General features: G+C 52.4%; 2 protein-coding genes across 2 annotated transcripts; both read left to right on the forward strand.

Annotated features, from left to right (window-relative positions):
- Positions 1–10,288, forward strand: ECH1 (enoyl-CoA hydratase 1). Its single transcript, XM_065898560.1, has 10 exons — positions 1–52; positions 456–663; positions 789–877; positions 7,957–8,081; positions 8,165–8,213; positions 8,350–8,414; positions 9,160–9,230; positions 9,321–9,392; positions 9,654–9,804; positions 9,983–10,288. Exons 1-10 carry the CDS (start codon positions 1–3, stop codon positions 10,085–10,087), a joined length of 987 nt encoding a protein of 328 aa, XP_065754632.1. The 3' UTR covers positions 10,088–10,288.
- A 1,461-nt stretch (positions 10,289–11,749) lies between these two features.
- On the forward strand, positions 11,750–18,923 carry LGALS4 (galectin 4). Its single transcript, XM_065898561.1, has 10 exons — positions 11,750–11,794; positions 12,118–12,206; positions 13,790–13,994; positions 15,361–15,495; positions 17,560–17,586; positions 17,710–17,748; positions 17,921–17,950; positions 18,253–18,341; positions 18,530–18,695; positions 18,777–18,923. Exons 1-10 carry the CDS (start codon positions 11,750–11,752, stop codon positions 18,921–18,923), a joined length of 972 nt encoding a protein of 323 aa, XP_065754633.1.
- The last annotated feature ends 829 nt before the right edge of the window (positions 18,924–19,752 follow it).

Here is a 19,752-nt window from a genome sequence, read left to right on the forward strand (position 1 = left end):
ATGGCGGCGGTCATCCCGGCTTCTCGGAGGCTCCGCAACTTGCTGACCTGTCGTGAGTCACCTCTTGACCTTTGGGGGTCCGTTGAGCTTTCGTGCTGTCATAGCGACAGTCGGACGGGGAGGCCTGTCCCGGGTCTCGCAGGGTCCGAGCCCCTTAATAAACTCAGGGGCCCATGTGCCCCCATCAAACGGCGTGTGTCTTACAGTCGGGTCGCTGACGGCTCAGTGTTCCCAACCTGGAGTCAGTACCACGATCACGGGTCTGAAGTGGTCCTCATACTGAGGCCACTGATAAGTGCGCCCTAATCGTAAAGTCTGTATTTCCCTAAACCAAGGCCTCTAACAGGACTGTGTTCCCCAATCTAGTGTCACCGAGATGTGTGCCCTCTGCTCTTGAAGGTGCTGTGCCCCCAATCTGGGGTCATCAATGGCTCTCCCTTCCTTCATCTCCCCAGGATTGACAGCCCGCACCAACCTGGGGCTCAGCCTTAACCTTCATCCCTTGAGCTCCTTTGCGCAAGATGAGCCCTCCAAAGCAGCGCCCGAGGAAGCCCCGGGCCACAGCTATGAGTCCCTTCGGGTGACATCTGCCCAGAAGCACATCCTGCATGTGCAGCTAAACCGGCCGGAGAAGAGAAACGCCATGAACAAGGCCTTCTGGAGGTCCGGCCTGCAGATTCTGGAGGCCTGCCTGCAGGAGGAGGCAGGGGCTAAGGGACTGGGCAGGGGTGGGCCTGAGGGCAGGGGATTCCCACGCCAGACATAGCCTTTCCCCCTTTCCCCCACAGCGAGATGGTGGTGTGCTTCAACAAGATCGCAGAAGATGCAGACTGTCGTGCCGTGGTGATCTCTGGCGCAGGAAAAATGTTCACTTCAGGTACCAGGTGCTCTCCACACCCACCCCTGCCAGTCTCCCCTGCTCCTGGGAATAGAGTAATGCTTCATAATTAGTGTTTTAAGCAGCTTCTAACTTCCACTTTGATCATTTTCAAATACAGAAATTAGTCCATGGGACTTCCCTGGCGGTCCAGTGGTTAAGACTCCTCACTTCCACTCCAAGAGGCATGGGTTCATCCCTGGTCGGGGAACTAGGACCCTATATGCCGCACGGTGCAGCAAAAGCAAAAGAAAAGAAATTAGTCCAACAGAACATGACAGGATCGTTGGCTCTAAAGTCAGGGTTTTCATCCTGAGTCTGTGGCCTTGATCAAGGCCTTTAATCACCCAGAATCTGTTTTTTTTTTTTAATGTCAGTAAAGCGTGTTGTAATAATTACACGCTTTCTGGAAATTCCCTGGCAGTCCAGTGGTTAGGACTCAGCACTTTCACTGCAGGGGCCCTGGTTCAATCCCTGGTCGGGGAACTAAGACCCTGCAAGCTGCGAGTGGCGTGGCCAAAAATAAAAAATTGCATGCTTTCGTGCAATTAATTACTCAGTCCACATGAACTGATTTCCAGTTACATGTCTGTTAGATCTTTTGATTGTCCCACAGGTCTTTTCTTCAGGTTGGATAATTTCCATTGACCAGATTCATCGACTCCTTTGTCACCTCTGTTCTGCTGTTAAGCCCATCCCATGATTTTTAAAAATTTCAGATACAGGCATACCTCAGAGATATTGTGGGTTCAGTTCTAGACTACCACAATAAAGCGAATATAGCAGTAAAGCAAGTCACATGAACTTTTTGGTTTCCCAGTACATGTAAAAGTTACATTTACACTATATTGTAGTCTATTAAGTATGCAGTAGCATTATGTCTAAAAAAAAAAAAAAGTACAGGGGCTTCCCTGGTGGCGCAGTGGTTGAGAGTCCGCGTGCTGATGCAGGGGACACGGGTTCGTGCCCCGGTCCAGGAGGATCCCACGTGCCGTGGAGCGGCTGGGCTCATGAGCCATGGCCGCTGAGCCTGCGTGTCCGGAGTCTGTGCTCCGCAACGGGAGAGGCCACAACAGTGAGAGGCCCGCGTATTGCAAAAAAAAAAAAAAGTACTTACCTTAATTAAAAGATAATTTATTGCTAAAAAATGCTAACCATTTGACAATGCAGGGTTGCTGGAAACCTTCAATGTGTAAAAAACACAGTATCTGTGAGACTTCCCTAGTGGTTCAGTGGTTAAAATTCAGTTTCCAATGCAGGGATGCATGGGGCATGGGTTCGATACCTGGTCAGGGAACTAAGATCCCACATGCTGTGTGGTGCAGCCAAAAAAATCAAAAGGAAAAACAGTATCTGTGAAACGCAGTAAAATGAGGTATGCCTGTATTGTACTTCACAATTCTCAAATTTCCCTTTGGTTCTTTTTTATATTTTCCATTTCTCTGCTAAAGTTTCATATCTTTTTGTTTGTCACAATCATATTTTTTAAAAATATTTATTTGTTTATCTTTGGCTGCATCGGTTCTTAGTTGCTCACTCGGGATCTTCATTGCCACGTGTGGACTTCTCTCTGCTTGTGGCCCATGTGCTCAGTAGTTGTGGCGTTCGGGTTTAGTTGCCCCTCGGCATGTGGGATCTTAGTTCCCCAACCAGGGGTCAAACGTGAGTCCCCTGTATTGAAAGGCAGATGCTTAACCACTGGACCACCAGGGATGTCCCACAACCATATTTTTCTTTTTTTTTTTTTTTTGCTGTACGCGGGCCTCTCACTGTTGTGGCCTCTCCCATTGCGGAGCACAGGCTCCGGACGCGCAGGCTCAGCGGCCATGGCTCACGGGCCCAGCCGCTCTGCGGCATGTGGGATCTTCCCAGACCGGGGCACGAACCCGTGTCCCCTGCATCAGCAGGCGGACTCTCAACCACTGCACCACCAGGGAAGCCCCCATATTTTTCTTTGCATCATTGACCGTAGTTACAATGGCTGTTTTAAAATCCTTGTCTCCTAATTCCAACATCTGGGTCGCCTTGGCGTCAATCTCTGTTTCTTATCTTTTCTCTTGAAAAAAAATGGGTCTCATTTTCCTGTTTCTTTGTTTTCAGAGTAAGGTTAGATTGTATCCTGGATATTGGACTATGGGAGAAAATGATGTGGAAATTCAGGATCCTATTACATAATTCCAGAGTGTTGAGTTTCCTGTTTTAGCAGCTGAGTTGGAGTCAGTGTTTTAAATCTCTTTGCTGGGCTGCCTGCCTGCTTTATGGGTCAACAAGAGATCTGGGCAGAGCTTATACACAGAACCTGGGGCTCCCCTCTCTGGCTCTCTGCTTTCTGGAATTTCCCCCCCTCACTTTCTATCAGCTGAGGTCACCCTGGGCTCTGTCCTTTGGTTCTTCAAGCACAACTTCAGCCTGCCCGCAGGTTAACTTTTTTAAAAACAGGTAACTTGGCCAGTCACTTCTTCCAGAGTCTGCCTGGTGCCTTCAGGTAATTGGATCTTGTCCAACAAGGGCACATAGTTGGCACCTGTAGGAGGGTCCATACCAGAAGTGGAGGGTCACATACACTGATTTCTGCACAGGGCCCAGCCTAATGTTGGGGTCCCAGTGGTGACTGAGGCAGCCCCAGGCCCTGCCCTCATGGACTTCCCAATTCAGTAAAGACAGACAGTAAAACAATGTATTTCTTTCTTTTTTTTTTTTAATTTGCTTTAAAATATTTTATTGGAATTCTTTTGATAAGACCAAGTAAAGGCCACCTAAACGATTTTGGCCCCCAAATTTCTAGGCAGTCCCCTCGCCCCACCCCGGGAGGTTGACAGCTGCTCACACAGGTTAAGGCAGGAAAGATGTGAAGTTCCGAGGGTCTGTCCAACACCAGGTAGAGGACACCCTTTGTGTCAGCAAAATTCACAGTACCCAGGTAGAAGGTGCGCTGCTCTCCACTTCTTATCACAGCCTGTTAATGAAGTGGCAGGAACCATTACCGGGGCATCCCAGCTATCCCAACAGCACTTCTTCAAGAGGAGAATTCCAAACCTTAGGCCTTCAGTCACCAGGCTAGCCCTGAATCTCTGTGAAGGGACACTGCCCTGGCTGGGCTTCCAAAAGCTCTCCTGCTTTATTCAAGAATAACACAACAGTGGACGTCTTAAACACCCTCGAGGCGCTCAGGAGCCTCCTTCAAGAATCAGGGGCCTGGGGCTTCCCTGGTGGCGCAGTGGTTGAGAGTCCGCCTGCCGATGCAGGGGACACGGGTTCGTGCCCCTGGTCCGGGAGGATCCCACATGCCGCGGAGCGGCTGGGCCTGTGAGCCATGGCCGCTGAGCCTGCGCATCCGGAGCCTGGGCTCGGCAACAGGAGAAGCCACAGCAGTGAGAGGCCCGCGTACCGCAAAAAACAAAACAAAACAAAAAAAGAATCAGGGGCCTGGGAAGAAGCCAATGAGTCAGCAGAAGCCAGGGCGACTCCAGACGAGTGCCCCCTGCCCTGAGCTGGGTCAGTTCCAAGCAGTGACATCACAGAGACATCAGACGCTCTAGTCTGTAATGACAGTTCATCCTGCTCGGACAATGTATTTGTTTCGTCTGTTAACATCTCCGCACGTCGCGTCCGTTGTTTTCTTTCTACCACTCTCTCTGTTCTCCTTCATTCCTTTGTTCATCCATTCAGCATTCCAGTGCCAGCCCCCTTCCTGGGTGCCGCGGACCTAGAAACAGAAAGCAGCCCGTGTTTCTGAGCCCTTTCCCTCATGGAGTGCAGGATGAGGGTTCATGTGTAGCCGTGCCAGGCCTGGGGTCCTCATCTTTCAGCTCACAGCTGATTGTGGCCGTCTCGTCCCATTTTCAATCTGAAGGCCAGAAAGAAGAAACTCAACTTAATTAGCAGTTTCAATGATAGAATGAAACTACTAATTTAAAAAAAAAGAAAAAAAGAACTAGCCCACACTTATTTACATTTGCGGAGTGTCTCTGAGCACCTTACACGTATTAATTCTCACCACGACCCTATGAGACAGGCTCAGTCCCCATCGCCATTTGATAGGTAAGGAAACTGAGACCCAGAGAGAGGAAGAAACTTGCCCAGTTCTCACTGCTGGGATTTTTGAACATGGGCTGCCTTGCTGCAGAATCCTTGCTCTTCACGGCTAAGTGACTATGGCCCAGGTGTCTGACAGGCTGGTTCAAAGTATGCCTAGCTGGAGGAGCCCGCCACCTCCCACCCCTGCCAGCCGCACACACCTTCACCTCTCTGTGGTCTCATCTGAAGAAAAGAGAGATGCTGTGAGCCCCCACCTCATCAGGTTGCCGTGAGGATGAAACGAGTTAATAGGCACAAAACATTAATTCATGTGGAACTTTTACTAATGTAGCTGCTATTATTTTTTTTTAAAATAAATTTATTTATTTTAGGCTGCATTGGGTCTTCGTTGCTGCGCACGGGCTTTCTCTAGTTGCAGCGAGCAGGGGCTACTCTTCGTTGCGGTGTGCAGGCTTCTCGTTGCGGTGGCTTCTCTTGTTGCAGAGAACGGGCTCTAGGCGCGCAGGCTTCAGTAGTTGTGGCACGCAGGCTCGGTGGTTGCGGCTCGCGGGCTCTAGAGCGCAGGCTCAGTAGTTACGGCTCACGGGCTTAGTTGCTCCGCGGCATGTGGGATCTTCCCGGACCAGGGCTCAAACCCGTGTCCCCTGCATTGGCAGGCAGGTTCTTAACCACTGGCGCCACCAGGGAAGTCCCCGTAGCTGTTATTATTGATGATTATAAATAACTTAATTGTGATGATGAAGGAGATCTGAAACACTGAGGTTCCCAGGGAACGAGATAGGGGACCTCTCCGGAATGACTTCTGACTCTGGAGGGGGACACCTTGTACCGTGGTCTGGGGCCGTTTATTCCAAGGGGTTGCAGACACCCGCATCTGCAGATCCAGGTAGGGCAGATAAACCAGCAAAAACAGCGGGAGGAGGTATGGCCAGGTGCCAAGATGGGCTTGTTCTGGGGTAAGCATGGCTCCCACTGAGTCCTACAAGCTGTGCAGGCCTAGTGGGAAGCTGGCAGATGTCTGCAGGCTGATGCAGGCGGTTCTGGCCTCGACTGAGACGGAGTATATAATAATAGTAACTGTTGTGATGCCATTACGTGCCAGGCATTGCTCAAAGCGCCTCTGGGCTCTGTCACTTGAATCCTTGCAGCCCCATCAGCTCTCGGGAGGATTTTAGGCTCATTTTACAGAGCAGAAACCCAAAACCCAAAGGATGGAGTGACCTGGCCAGGGTCACACAGAGGAGTTCTGTCTTACCCATATTTAACTTGCACAAATTCAGCTCTATCCTGAGTCAACACTCCAGTGTTCTCGTTCATTTAAATAAGCCTGTGCAGGCACCAGAGAGTCGGGGGTGGCTGAAGGTGGGAGTGATTTTTCAGGTTTGTCAAATAGCATTGTTCAGAGGACAGGCAAAAGGATGCGAATGATTCACCTCCGGAAGAAGAAAATTCTGCTCAGAACCACCCCGTAACTTCACCTCACTCAGAGTCAAAGCCAAAGTCCTCCTCTTAGCCCACAAGGCCCCACGGAGTCTGCCTCTGTCACCTCTCTGACGTTGGCTTTTCCTGCTTTCCCCCTTGCTCACTCCACTACGCTGGCCTCAGTGGTCCTCCACACAGACACCGGGGGCATTCCTACCGCAGGGCCTTTGCACTGGCTGTTCCTGACGTGTAGAACTCTCTTATCCCTACAGCTCCCTCCCTTGTGGTCCTTCAGATCTTTATTCATATGTCACTTTTTCAGTTAAGAGGGTCCCTGACCACCCTACTTAATACTGCAAGAGCCCTCACTGTGCACGCACGCGTGCGCGCACACACACACACACACACACACACACACACACACACTCCATTCCACTCCCCTCCTTTAATTTTCTTTTAGTACTTACTGCCACCTGACAAAATGTATCGTCTTACCTGTTTGTTTCCCATAGAAGGGCAGCTCCATGGGGGCAGCGATTATTGTCTGTCTTGTTCACTTATTGAGCACCTGCTGTGTGCTAGGCCCTGGTAGGCACTGGGGATACAGCGGTGGGCAAAAAGCCAAACTCCTTGGGGGTGGGGAGGTGGGGAAGACAAACTCCTCCGCTCATGGAGCTCACATCCTGGAAAGGGAGACAGGCACTAAAGGAGATAAGCATACAGTTATGTGGTAACAAGAAGGCAGTGCGGGAGATATGGCCGAGAAAGGAGGTGAAAGGTGACAGGCTGCAGTTTAGCCAGGGTGCCCAGAGGAGGCCTCTCTGAGGAGGTGGCCTTTGAACTGTGGCCTGATCGCTGGGGAAGGGCTGTTCTAGGCAGAGGGAGGAGCAGGCACAGAGGCCCTAGGAAGCGAACGTGTTGTCGGAACGGCTGATGGAGGCCTGCGTGCCCAGTGGCATATGCTGGAGGTGGTGCCTGTGCAGGGCTGGTAAGGTCTTGGCAGAAGACATGGCATTTCATTCTAAGTAGGAGGGATGGGGGGCGTCAGGGAGAAGAGAGGGCCCTGAGGTGATCACAAGTGCCCTCTGGCCGCATGTGGGGAACAGACTGTGGCGGCAGGTCAGTGGAGGAAAGGTCAGACTTGGGATTGTCTTAAAGTTGGAGCCACAAAAATGTCTCCATTTCCGAGCTTCCTGTCTCAGGAAACATCACCACCTTTGACGCAGTTGCTCGTGCCCAAAACCTTGACCTCCAGGCCATCTGGCATCACAGCGAAAAGCACGGCCCCTGGAGCCAGCTGCATAGTTCTGGGCTTGAAATCGCAGTTCCACTGCTCACAAGCCAGTGTGACCTTGGGCGTGTGATTTAAGCTCCCCGTGCCTCAGTTTCTCCCCCAGGAAAATGGCAGTAGTAATAGGACCTACCTCAGAGGGTCATTGTGAGGCTAAAGTGAGCAAAGACTCGATATACGTTAGCTTGCCTTGTCTTCACACCCCAAAGGCAGTCTCCTGTGTGAGTTGCTGCCTCCACTGTGGTGGTTTGCGTGGCCTCTGAACTCTAGCCAGGGCGACGGGTTGGGCCTGGGCGGCTAGGTGAGCCTCCCCAGATCTCCCCACCAGGTATCGACTTCGTGGACATGGCTTCAGGCCTCCTTCAGCCCGCAGGAGACGACGTGGCCCGTATCAGCTGGCACCTCCATAGCCTCCTCAGCAGATACCAAGAGACCTTCAGCGTCATCGAGAAGGTGACCCTGGGAGGCTAGCAGGGCAACCCCCTTCCTGCCACTCCTGGACCAGCCTTGACCCTGCCCCTCCTGTCCCCTTCCAGTGCCCTAAGCCGGTGATTGGCGCCATCCATGGGGGCTGCATTGGTGCGGGTGAGTCTGCAGCCAGCCACCCAGATCTGTTGCCAGTTAGACTTTGGCCCAAGGTGCAACCCCACAGTCTGGGGGTGGGGGTGGGGGTGGGGAGCAGTCCTGTGGTTGTTTAGTGTCCCTGGCCTCTACTTCCCAGGAGTGGATCTTATCACTGCCTGTGACATCCGGTACTGTACCCAGGATGCTTCCTTCCAGGTGAAGGTGAGCCATTCTACCGAGCTTCTGCTTCCTTGGGCCCTGCTTAGAGCTGGGAAATGAGTGGCAGAGACAGGTCAGAGCAGGGGTAGAGCAGGGACAGAGCAAGCTAAGGGGGTGCGAGTGAGTCTAGACGGCTTCATGGAAGAGGTAGTTAGAACTGAACCTTAAAAAGTAACCCTTGGGACTTCCCTGGTGGTCCAATGGTTAAGACTCCACGCTTCCGAGGCAGGGGGCGCCTGTTTGATCCCTGGTCAGGGAACTAAGATCCCACGTGCCACAGGAGCAAAAAAAAAAAAAAGAGAAGAAAAGTAACACTTGGCCAGGGAGGAAGTCAAGGGTAGGCCATGCAGTCAGTGTGAGGTCAGGAGTGAGTCAAGTTGTCAGGGAGGGGTTGAGGCTGGGGGCGCTGCTTGGCGTCAGTGCTGGAGGGGGCGGGAGGCACGATGGAGCTCATGGTTGGAGGGGGGCAGGGCAGGGATAAGCACGGCTTCTGTCTGGAGATAGATGCAGCTGACCTCAAAGAATTGGGAGGGCAGAAGAATTGGAAGGTGGGCTGTATTCTAGACCGAAGGAACCTATATGGGCAAAAGTACGTGGATGGGAATGAAACGGGGTGTTTGGAATGGGAGTCTCTGAGGTGGGGGTGGGGTGGGACCTCTGCAGTAAATGCGGAATTTCATTGGCATTGAGGTTGCATGGGGGACAGTAGTGGGCAGAAACTAAGCACGGACAGGATTGCTCCCCCCAGGAGGTGGACCTAGGTTTGGCAGCGGATGTGGGAACCCTGCAGCGACTGCCCAGAGTCATCGGGAACCAGAGGTGGGTGAGAGGAGCCTGGGGGAGGGGACGGCAGGACATCTCCTAGACCTGGGATGACTGCCATCCCCGACACGCTCTGCCCTCTTGCAGCCTGGTCAACGAGCTGGCCTTCACTGCCCGCAAGATGATGGCTGACGAGGCCCTGGACTGTGGGCTGGTCAGGTAGGGGCTGAGGCCTGTGCTGGATAAGAGCTCAGGGGCAGCCAGACCTGGGTGGGGCTCTCTGGATCCCCGAGTACCTTAACTCATGGATTCCAAGTGGCCTCCTCTCTCTGGGTGGTCTGGAGTCTACTGCCCTGCTCTGATTGGTCCATTTCACTGTGGTATCTTCCATTTTCTACTGTGATTGGCCACTTGTTCATCCATGAGAGGGAGAGGAGAGCTCTTCTCAGACCGCCGACTGCAAATGCCTTTCATCCTCAGCCGGGTCTTCCCAGACAAGGAGGTCATGCTTGATGCGGCCTTCGCCCTGGCAGCCGAGATTTCCAGCAAGAGCCCCGTGGCGGTGCAGAGCACCAAGATCAACCTGCTCTACTCCCGCGACCATTCGGTGACAGACAGCCTCAACTTCATGGTGAGACTCTCCGTCCGACCAATCACATCCCTTCTCTGATCCCAGAGCAACCAATCAGGGCACAGCGGCCACTTGCAGGCCTTGTCCTCTGACTGGTGCGCTGCTATCTCCTAGTTTTCATTGGTCCAATTAAAATCTTCCCGTATCCTTTCCATTCCCCGCCGCCGTCTTTATCCAGAAATCCTGGAACATGAGCATGCTGCAGACAGAGGATGTCGTTAAGTCTCTCCAGGCCTTAATGGAGAAGAAGGAACTGAAGACCATCACCTTCTCCAAGCTCTGAGAGGCCCTTCATCCCAGGTCCTGGCCCAGGGTCTAGCTTTGTCCCGTCTCATGACTGCGCTTCCTCATTCACAGAGAGGGAGGATTAGTGAAGATGGTCCCCCTCGCTGTCTTCTTTGCCAGTCTCCCTGTTTATAACTTTATGACACAGCTTTACTCCTGCCTTGTCTTCGCCCCACGAACAATAAAGCAATATAAAGAACCCGGTGTCCTTATTGGAGAGAGAGGCGAGGCAGAAAGGGGGTTAACATTATGATCCTGGGGGCTCCAAAGACCACGGTTGTGCTGAAAGTTGGGGACAGAGATATGACCAATGGGCATGGAAGCCATGCAGGTGATGACCATTCAGAGTGGCAGTGGGCAGGCCAGGGCTGGTAGCAAGTCATGTGAAAGGCCACAGACAGTCTTCCTGCCTGCCCCAGGCTTGAGGGCGGCATTTCCCCTGCCTGGCCCCCACTCACTACACAGCATAGTAGGTTCCGGTGCTGGAGTCTGGCTAGGGTTCTGCTGCTACCCAGTCTTGGGCCAACTGCCTCACTTCTCTAAGCTCTGAGTTCTCTTTTCCATATATAATCCCAACCTCCTGGAGAATTCCCTGGCGGTCCAGTGCTTAGGGCTTTCACTGCAGTGGCCCGGGTTCAATCCCCTGTGGGGGAACGAAGATCCCGCAAGCTGCGTGGCGTGGCCAAAAAAAATAAATAAACCAACGTCCTGGATTTACGTTTGGAGTGAGGGCAAGAGACCAAGCATTAATTTACAAGGTATTATTTTCCTTTTTTTCTTTTTTTTTGGCCGCGCCGTGCGGCTTGTGGGAGATTTGTGGGATCTTAGTTCCCCTGACCAGGGATGGAACCCAGCGCCACGGCAGTGAAAGCACGGAGTCCTAACCACTGGACCACCAGGGAAGTCCCCAAGCATTCATTTAGTGTCTCCTATATGCCACGTCCTGTTATGAATATTTATTAACTTAGTAATTCCTTTCAAGGACCCTATGAGCTTAATACTATTAATATTCCCTATTTAACAGATGGGCAAATGGGCAAATTGAGGTTAAAGCACTGACACAAGATCAAACAGCGAAGAAGTGGCAAAGGAAGGAGTTTAACCCAGAACCTCAGGCTTCAGAAGTCAGTGGTCTAAACCACTACATATACAACATAACGTACATACTAGAGGCATGCAGCAATAAACTGAGGTCCTTGAACTGTTCCCGGGAGTATCAAGAGTGCCCAGTTCCTCCTTGCTTTTTCACTTGTTTCCGTTGCCCATCTGTCCTGGGCCACTCCTTTTAGCCTTACCCTGCCCAACCCTCCTGGCCTCACCCTCCCTCTGACAGCAAAGGGTCAGCCAGGTTTTTATGGGCTCTGATAAGGCCCTTGAAGGGCCAAAGTTCGCCAGCACTTCCTCTTTGCAGAAGGGCCTAGAGGAGGCGGTCCTGAGCTGACTACCCCAGGCCTGGCCCAGGAGATCTGGGTTCTGGCTGGTTACCAGTGAGGCTGGTAAGAGAAGGGAGACTGGGGGTGCCCTGGAAGATGGTGGACCCTGCCCTGCCAGCCACTCCCTTATCCTCAGGTATAAGAGCCACCCACCAGCCGCTATCTGCCGCCATTCCCTACTCCTGCAGCTCTTCTCACCGTAGGAGCCACCAGCCCAGCCTCTCAAGATGGCCTTTGTTCCTGCACCAGGCTACCAGCCCACCTACAACCCGGTGAGATACCCTAGTCCCTGGCTTAGCTCCACCCTGACCTCCACGCACCAATTTACCCTCACCCTGATCCTCAGAGGCAGCCACCCGGGCGTTGTGGGTCTGATTTACCCAGTACTGACCCTGGGGCTTGACTTACTCCCACCCTGATAGACTATTTACATCCATCTCCAGCTCTCAGCCTTCTTCATCTTCACGCTGATCCCTCACCCCTTGGTTTCCTCTCCCTTGCTTAAGGGAGGGGGGCTGGAGGGGCTTCTGACTGAGTAGTAAGGGCTGCAATAGGCAGATGACCTTTGAGGCCCCTCACCTGGCCCCTTCTGCAGACGCTGCCCTACCACAGGCCCATCCCAGGCAGTCTCAGAGTTGGAATGTCCATTTACATCCAAGGAGTGGCTAGCGAGCATATGAAGAGGTAAGACCCTCCCCCATGCCAGGCTAGGCTGGGAGGGGGCTACAAACAGGGGGCTTCCAGCCCAGGTGCAGGAGGCCTATTTCCCTTCCTCCCCACCGCTGAGAGGAGGGCTCTATGCCACTGCACCTGATGGCCAAAGAACAGCTCTGGTCTGGGGCGTCCAGGGCTTGGTGATCGGATCAGGAGGGGGGCTGGGAGGTGTTAGGGAGACTCACCATGACAGGTGGCCCCAGAGTTGGGACACTGGATTGGAATTGTTGGGTATGACAGCATGAATTAAGATCACAGTCTCAGAGCTGGTCCACCTGAGTTCATGTCCCAGCTCTGTCACTTACCAAACGTGTGACTGGGAAAGCTCTGTGTGCTTTATCTATAAAATGGGTTTTGAGGATTCAATATGTAAAACATATAGAGTCGTATATTCAGCACTACAACAACTCTTTTAGCTTCTTGTTTTCTTTAATTTTTTAGATTTATTTTTGGCAGCGTTGGGTCTTCATTCCATGCGGGCTTTCTTTAGTTGAGGCGAGTGGTGGCGGGAGGGCTACTCTTTGTTGCGGTGCGCGGGCTTCTCACTGCGGTGGCTTCTCTTGTTGTGGAGCACGGGCTCTAGGTTTGTGGGCTTCAGTAGTTGTGGTACGTGGGCTCAGTAGTTGTGGTGCACGGGCTTAGTTGCTCCACGGCATGTGGGATCTTCCCAGACCAGGGTTCAAACCTGTGTCCTCTGCATTGGCAGGCGGATTCTTAACCACTGCGCCACCAGGGAAGTCCACTTAGCTTTTTTTATGGTTTTAAAATTGTGATGATAAAATAAAAATGGTGATGATAATTGAATGATGTCATAGGACTGTTGTTTCTTTGTTCATTGTTTCTATGTCCACCGAGTACCCACTCTGTGCCTAGGCGCTGGGGACAGAGCATCCAACAGGACAAAGATCCCTGTCCTCGTGGAGCTGACATCCTAGTAGAGGAGACAGATAAATAAGTCAGATATATAATAAGTCAGATGGCAATAAATGCTATGGAGACAAATGAGGAGGGAAGGGAGATGGGGAGCAGATGTGGGGTAGGGGTTGTGTGGCATTGTCCCTTTAAATAAGGTGGCCAGGGAAAGGTTCCTGGGAAGGGAATTTTTCAGCAAAGACCTGAAGGAGGTGAGGGAGGGAGCCTGGGGTGTATCTGAGGGAAGAGCATTCCAAGCAGAAAGAACAGCCTGTGCAAAGGTCCTGAGGCAGGTGTGTACCTGCCCCCTTGGAATAATTTGGGGGCTGCTGGTGTGAAGGGAGCTGTGGAAGGTGCTCCGATTTGGGTTTTCATGGGGTCCCTCTGGCTGCGTGTGGAGAATGACCTTCAGAAGCCAGGGAGGGGGCAGGGAGACCTGAGCCGATACAGACTGGGCTGGGGTAAATGCAGGAGTCCCAGTAGCAGTCTTATTTGAAGCTGGGTCAGGGAAGGGAGTGAGCAAAGGGGTAGCGGTGGGAATCTGCCCCTTGGAGTGCAGGGGCACGATCTCCCCCTCCAGTCTTGGGTCAATAGTGCGCTGGAATGGGCGGCCAGGGGAACAGCCCTTCGTGTCCCACCAGGTTCTTCGTGAACTTCGAGGTGGGCCAGGGCCCAGAGGCGGACGTCGCCTTCCACTTCAATCCCCGCTTTGACGGCTGGGATAAGGTGGTCTTAAACACGAGGCATAATGGCAACTGGGGCAAGGAGGAGAAGAAAAGGAGCATGCCCTTCAGCAAGGGTGCCGCCTTCGAGCTGGTGTTCATGGTCTTGGCCGAGCACTACAAGGTCGGAGTCTCGAGGGCGAGGCATCCCCTCCCCACCCCTCCCTCCCTCCTTCCCTTCCTTCCTCCCTCCCTGCCTTTCTGCCTTCCCCTGATCCCTCCCTCTCTCCCTTTCTTTCTTCATTTTTCCTCTCTCCCTTCCGCCTCCCTCCTCCCTTCCTACCTCACTTTTCTTTTCCTCCTCTCCTGCCTCTCTTTTTCTCATTCCCATTCCTCCACCTCGGAGAGCCTTCTGATGTGTTTCATGCATAACATCTTGCTCCCGTGTTCTTGCGAGGTATGTATTTTGGCCCTTTCTTATCTGGAAGTCTAAACACACACAGAAGCACAGAGTCCTGGGAAGCCCTCCTCTCCTTGGCCAGCACCGATAGCTGTCCACTCCAGGTTCATCTGCTCCTATCTCTACCTCCCACTTCCCCTCCGGTTATTTAGAAGCAAATCCCAGCTATCATATAATTTGATTCATAAATATGAATGGAGTTCTCTCCATCCCCTGCCTCCCCATAAATGACACACATCAGACACCCTGTGCACATCTGTCCCAGCCTGACCCACGGGAGAAGTCTTCTGGGAGGATGACCTACCTGGACGTTATCTGCCCTCATATAGACACCAGATATCTAACCTCATCACCAAGGTTAACATTAGGGCTTGAGCTCGGACAGACACGGGTTCAAGTCTGGGCTTTGCCTCTCCCCAGCATGTGACCTTGAACTGGTCACTCTACTACCTGGAACCTCTGCTTTCTTGAACAACAGGGACAGTGTTTTGTCCTCCCTCACGGAGCTGCTGAGCCAGTCACCGTGTTGATGCCAGCAGGTAAAGTGCTTAGTGTGTAGGAAGCTCTCAGTCCTGGGGAGCTGGGTCTCGGCTATGCCCATTTCTTAGCACTATAAATAGAACCGTGATGGCTTACAGTACTCTTGAGATGTGATGACAAGGCAAGGCTCTACATGGGATTTCCACAGTGCCTCTGACATGCCTTCCCAACAGTCCCAGAGCGAGATCCCATTTTTACAGATGCAGAAGCAAAGACTCAGAGAAGTGAGTGAACTTACCTAAGGTCCCACAGCCAAGACATGTCAGAGCTGGACCTGACACCCAATCATTTGGTACCAAAACCAGGACTCCAAGTCAGTTATCTCCCAATCTCCATCCTCAGGCTAAATTCTCTATTCTCGTCTGCCCACCAATCTGTGAGCTGACTTTTGACCTCTGACCGGTGGACTCAAGATTCCTGACACTGAGGCTGTCCCAGCTCACTCTCAAAACTTGTGACCCCCAAGTTAAAAATCTCCCTGTTTCCTGCTTCCTGTTTTCTACCCTCCAGGGTCAGAGGTGCCACCTCTGACCTGACCCCTGCCCTCCAGGTGGTGGTAAATGGGGATCCCTTCTATGAGTTTGGGCACCGGATCCCGCTACAGATGGTCACCCACCTGCATGTGGATGGCGACCTGCAGCTTCAATCAATCAACTTCATCGGAGGCCAGCCCGCCCCAAACCAGGTGTGTGGTGTGTCCCCCTCTTGTTTGCTTGCTTTCTTCCTTAATTCACCCCTACATTCACTTATTTCCTGAGCACCTGCTCTGGGCCAGACCCTTTGCCAGGTGACGCCACAGACCCAGGGGCAACCAAGACAGTCTACTGGGAAGACAGATGTGTTACCAGATAGTAGTGGCCACAAGTCGTCAGTGCGGGGGTGGGGCACATACAGGGGGTCTGGAGAGTCTTTTTTCTTTTAAGGTATTGGCACCATTTTCTACACCATCATTTTATTTTATTTACTTATTTAATTATTTTGGCTGTGCCACGTGGCTTGCAGGATCCTAGTTCCCTGACCAGGGATTGAACCCTGGCCCTTGGCAGTGAAAGCGCAGAGTCCCAACCACTGGACGGCCAGGGAAGTCCCTGGAAAGTCTTAGGAAGGGCTTTCTGGAGGAGAAGGAGGCGAGTAAGCTGAGTCAGAAAGTGATGACAGGGAGGGACAAAAACCACAGGAGTAGCAAACATGTTTCTGAGAAGTTGCCTGACGTCATGCGTCAGCTGGGAAATTCACTGCCCATCACAGGGAGCTACCACTACACACCTGCCAGAAGGGCTGTAACGGGAAAGGCACATCATACCCGCGGCTGGTGAAGCCGTGGACTGGCCGACACTCCCGTACCTCGGGAAGTAACTGGGCAGCATCTACGGAAGCTGAACAGACACACACCGGTGACCGTGAAACCCCACTACCAGGTCCACGGTGAACAACTGGCTAAGACACAAGCACTAGAACCCCACAGCAACACTACTTGGAGAAGCCCAAACCTCAGAACCCTGGCATGTCCTTCAGCTGAGGGCTCTACCCTTCCCAACCTGTAAGTCCCCCAGCTCCTCCAAGGGGAAGTGCACTGGTGATCCTGAGCCCCATTCTACAGGCACGGAGTGCTTCAGTAACTTGCCCAAGATCATGGAGCTCGTAAGCGGCAGAGGCACGGATCAAACCACTCCTCTGCCTCCCTGATGAGGAAATGCTGGGAATGTCTTCATCCCTAAGGTGGCCTTGGGCCTATGGGTGTTCATTTTACTGTTGTGTTTCATCAATGTATTTTATTTTATTATTTATTTACTTACTTACTTATGGCCACACTGCATGGCTTACGGAATCTTAGTTCCCTGACCAGGGATCAAACCCTGGGCCCCCACAATGAGAGTGCCAAGTCCTAACCGCTGGACCGCCAGGGAATTCCCTCATCAATGTATTTTAAAAAGAAAAACAACATGGGAATTCCCTGGCGGTCCAGTGGTTAGGACTCCTCACTTTCACTGCTGAGGGCCCGGGTTCAATCCCTGATCAGGGAACTAAGATCCTGCAAAACGCTCAACGCGGCTAGAATAAAAAGAAAAACAACAATGAAGCAACTTTTAAAGGACCTTCAGGATAGCTGGCTTAAAGCGGAAGTCGAGGCAGAAATGAGTGCATCAGAAACAGAAAGAGTGAATAAAAATTGTTTGGCGGGGAAAGGAACCACTGGTGAGAAGGTGAGGACGAGAGAGGAACAGAGACAGCGAGTAAGAGGGGCTGAGAAACAGAAACAGAGTCACACACAGACTGAAAGAGCTGAGACAGGCAAGGGAGAGACAGGAACTTGGCTGGTTAAAGCACCCCTAGTTGCCCCAGGGGTGCGCATGTAGAGTGAGGGGCAAATCATGGTTGGAGACGAGGTGAGCAGGGTGTTGTGTGGGCCTGGGAGTGTGTAATGAGGGTGCACGCTTTATCGTGTGGCTCCTGGAGGGAGGAGAGGAGTGGATGAGGGTCCTGGGTCAGCAGAAAGCCAGGACAGAGGTGGGGACAGAAACAGAATTTACCAGCCTTGTCCTAAAGGAGTGGGCTGAGTTCGCTGTGCACTGGAGATCCCTAAACACGGCGAGTTCCTCTCCATGAATGAGCCATCTGGGTGCTACCCTTTGACCCCGAGTTCCCTTGGATGGTGGTGGTAGGCTGCCCTGGGGCGGGCATCCTTGACACCCTCCAGGCCCTAGTTTAGGGTCCCCCTCATTGCCTCCTTCTCCTTCTGTGCCCACAGATACCCATGCCTAATCCGACGTACCCAGTAAGTACCTGCTGGTGGGTGACGGACTTCCCCTTGAGGTGGGGTTCAGTGGCTGAGGAGGTCCTAAGGCAGCCAAAGGACCCCCAGCCTCTCTCCATTCATGCCTTCCGTCCATCTGTGTAGGGTCCCGGGCAGTGCTGCCAAGAGCCAAGTAACCTCCCTGTAAGTGGGGGGGGTTGTGTGGCCATTTGGGGGTGGGTGGCAAGAACTGGAGGGTGGTCAGGGAGACTGGATCCCCAGTTGTACTAATCCAGCACCTAGAGCTACGCCTGCATGGAGTAGGTGGGCCTAATATTTGCCGAATATTATAGAATAACTCTTCCTCACTTCACAGAGCATGGAAGGACCCCCAACCTTCAACCCGGTAAGGTCTCTGGTGGGAATTTAGGGTTCTGTGGTGGGCAGTTTGTGGGGAAGCAGGAACTGGTGGTGGGTCGGGGGTCCTGAGCCATGGGGAACCCTGAGAAGGTAGGAAATAGTGTGGGCAGAGGGTGTTTGGGGCGGGAGGGGGGTGGGGAGAGGGTGGAGTTGGTGGTCAGAGGGTGTGGAGGTTAGGGGTTTGGGACATTTCCCAGGACAAGTGAGAGCCCCTCTCTGAAAATTTATCCCTGCCTCTGGCTTCTGGGGACCTGAGAGATGATGGGACACCATGTTCTCTTCCCACAGCCTGTGCCATTTAATGGGAGACTGCAAGGGGGGCTTACAGCCCGAAGAACCATTATTGTCAAGGGCTACGTACCCCCCACAGCCAAGAGGTACAGAATCTAGATTGAGGTGTGAATCCTTGGTCCTCCTCATCCCTCAGTCCTAGGAGACTGAGCCCTCAGCCTCCTCCACTGGAGACCTGGGAATCCAGTCCCCAGTCCCCTCCTTCCTTGGGAAGCAAAGCGCTCCCCCACCTCCTCCCCACCCATCTTACTCCTACCTTTCTCTCTGCCCCCAGCTTTGTCATCAACTTCAAGGTGGGATCCTCAGGGGACCTGGCTCTGCACATTAACCCCCGGCTGAATGAGGGCAGTGTGGTTCGGAACAGCTTTCTGAATGGCTCGTGGGGAGCTGAGGAAAGGAAGGTCTCCTACAACCCGTTTGGTCCTGGACAGTTCTTTGATGTGAGTCTGGGGTCTCTTTCCCTGCTTCCCTCCAAAGCCTCTGTCCTGGCTCTGGCCTCATGCCCTCCCCTCTCTCTGCAGCTGTCCATTCGCTGTGGCATGGATCGCTTCAAGGTGTATGCCAACGCCCAGCACCTCTTCGACTTCTCCCATCGCCTTTCGGCCTTCCAGAGGGTGGACATGGTGGAGATCCAGGGTGATGTCACCTTGTCCTATGTCCAGATCTGATCTATATCTGGGGCCATAACCCCTGGGAACACAGAGGAAGATCCTGTAGGACTCCTTTCTAAGCCCCTAATAAAATGTCTGAGGGCGTCTTGTGAGTGTACACGACCCCGTTCACCTCCCTCACTGTTCCTTCCTTCTTGGTTCAATCGTGCACTGTCCATTCAGCCATCCAATCATCTGCCCATCCATCCTCTCATCATAATAAATCTAGGGCTTTATGTGTATGAACCCATTCACTCCTCACAATGCCAGGAGGTAGGAACTATTATTATTTTCCATCTGTAAATGATGAAGAGACAGGCAAAGAAAAATAAAGCTGTTGCCCAAGGTCACAGAGTCCATAAATGGCAGAACTAGTATCCAAATCGAGGTGGTCTGGCTCCCAAGGCTACGTACTCAACCACTATACAGCCTGTTGTCCCACCCACCCTGCATCCATCCAACCAAAAGTCCATATACCCATTCAACATCCAACCATCTAGCCACTCACTAATCCATCTATCCGTCTGTTTGTCCAGCCATCTTTTCATCCATCCCTTCATCCATCCACCCATCCATTCATCCCTCCATCCATCTATCTCATCATCCATCAGTCTTTCCAAACATTCATCCGAGCATATGTTCATCCATCCATCTAAACATTCAATGATCCATCCACTCTACCTCTCCATTTTAGCTGTTTGTTCATCCATCCATCATCCAGCCGTTCACCCGTCCATCTGACCATCCATCCATTCAAACATCTAACTACTTATTTATTAGTCCATATGTCTATTCACTCAGCCGTGCTTACATCCAGATTTCATTCATCCTTTCATCTCTTCACTCC

This window comes from Phocoena phocoena, chromosome 20 (genome assembly GCF_963924675.1).
Source record: "Phocoena phocoena chromosome 20, mPhoPho1.1, whole genome shotgun sequence".
NCBI lineage: Eukaryota > Metazoa > Chordata > Mammalia > Artiodactyla > Phocoenidae > Phocoena > Phocoena phocoena.

What these genes read in the sequence shown, in the direction of transcription:
- ECH1 (XM_065898560.1), top strand. Translation starts at nt 1, where the DNA reads ATGGCGGCGGTCATCCCGGCTTCTCGGAGGCTCCGCAACTTGCTGACC. An exon ending in ATGAACAAGGCCTTCTGGAG is followed by an intron (nt 664 to 788) that starts GTCCGGCCTGCA and finishes TTTCCCCCACAG; the next exon opens with CGAGATGGTGGTGTGCTTCA. An exon ending in ATGCTTCCTTCCAGGTGAAG is followed by an intron (nt 8,415 to 9,159) that starts GTGAGCCATTCT and finishes TGCTCCCCCCAG; the next exon opens with GAGGTGGACCTAGGTTTGGC.
- LGALS4 (XM_065898561.1), top strand. Translation starts at nt 11,750, where the DNA reads ATGGCCTTTGTTCCTGCACCAGGCTACCAGCCCACCTACAACCCG. An exon ending in GCTAGCGAGCATATGAAGAG is followed by an intron (nt 12,207 to 13,789) that starts GTAAGACCCTCC and finishes GTGTCCCACCAG; the next exon opens with GTTCTTCGTGAACTTCGAGG. An exon ending in TCTTGGCCGAGCACTACAAG is followed by an intron (nt 13,995 to 15,360) that starts GTCGGAGTCTCG and finishes CCTGCCCTCCAG; the next exon opens with GTGGTGGTAAATGGGGATCC.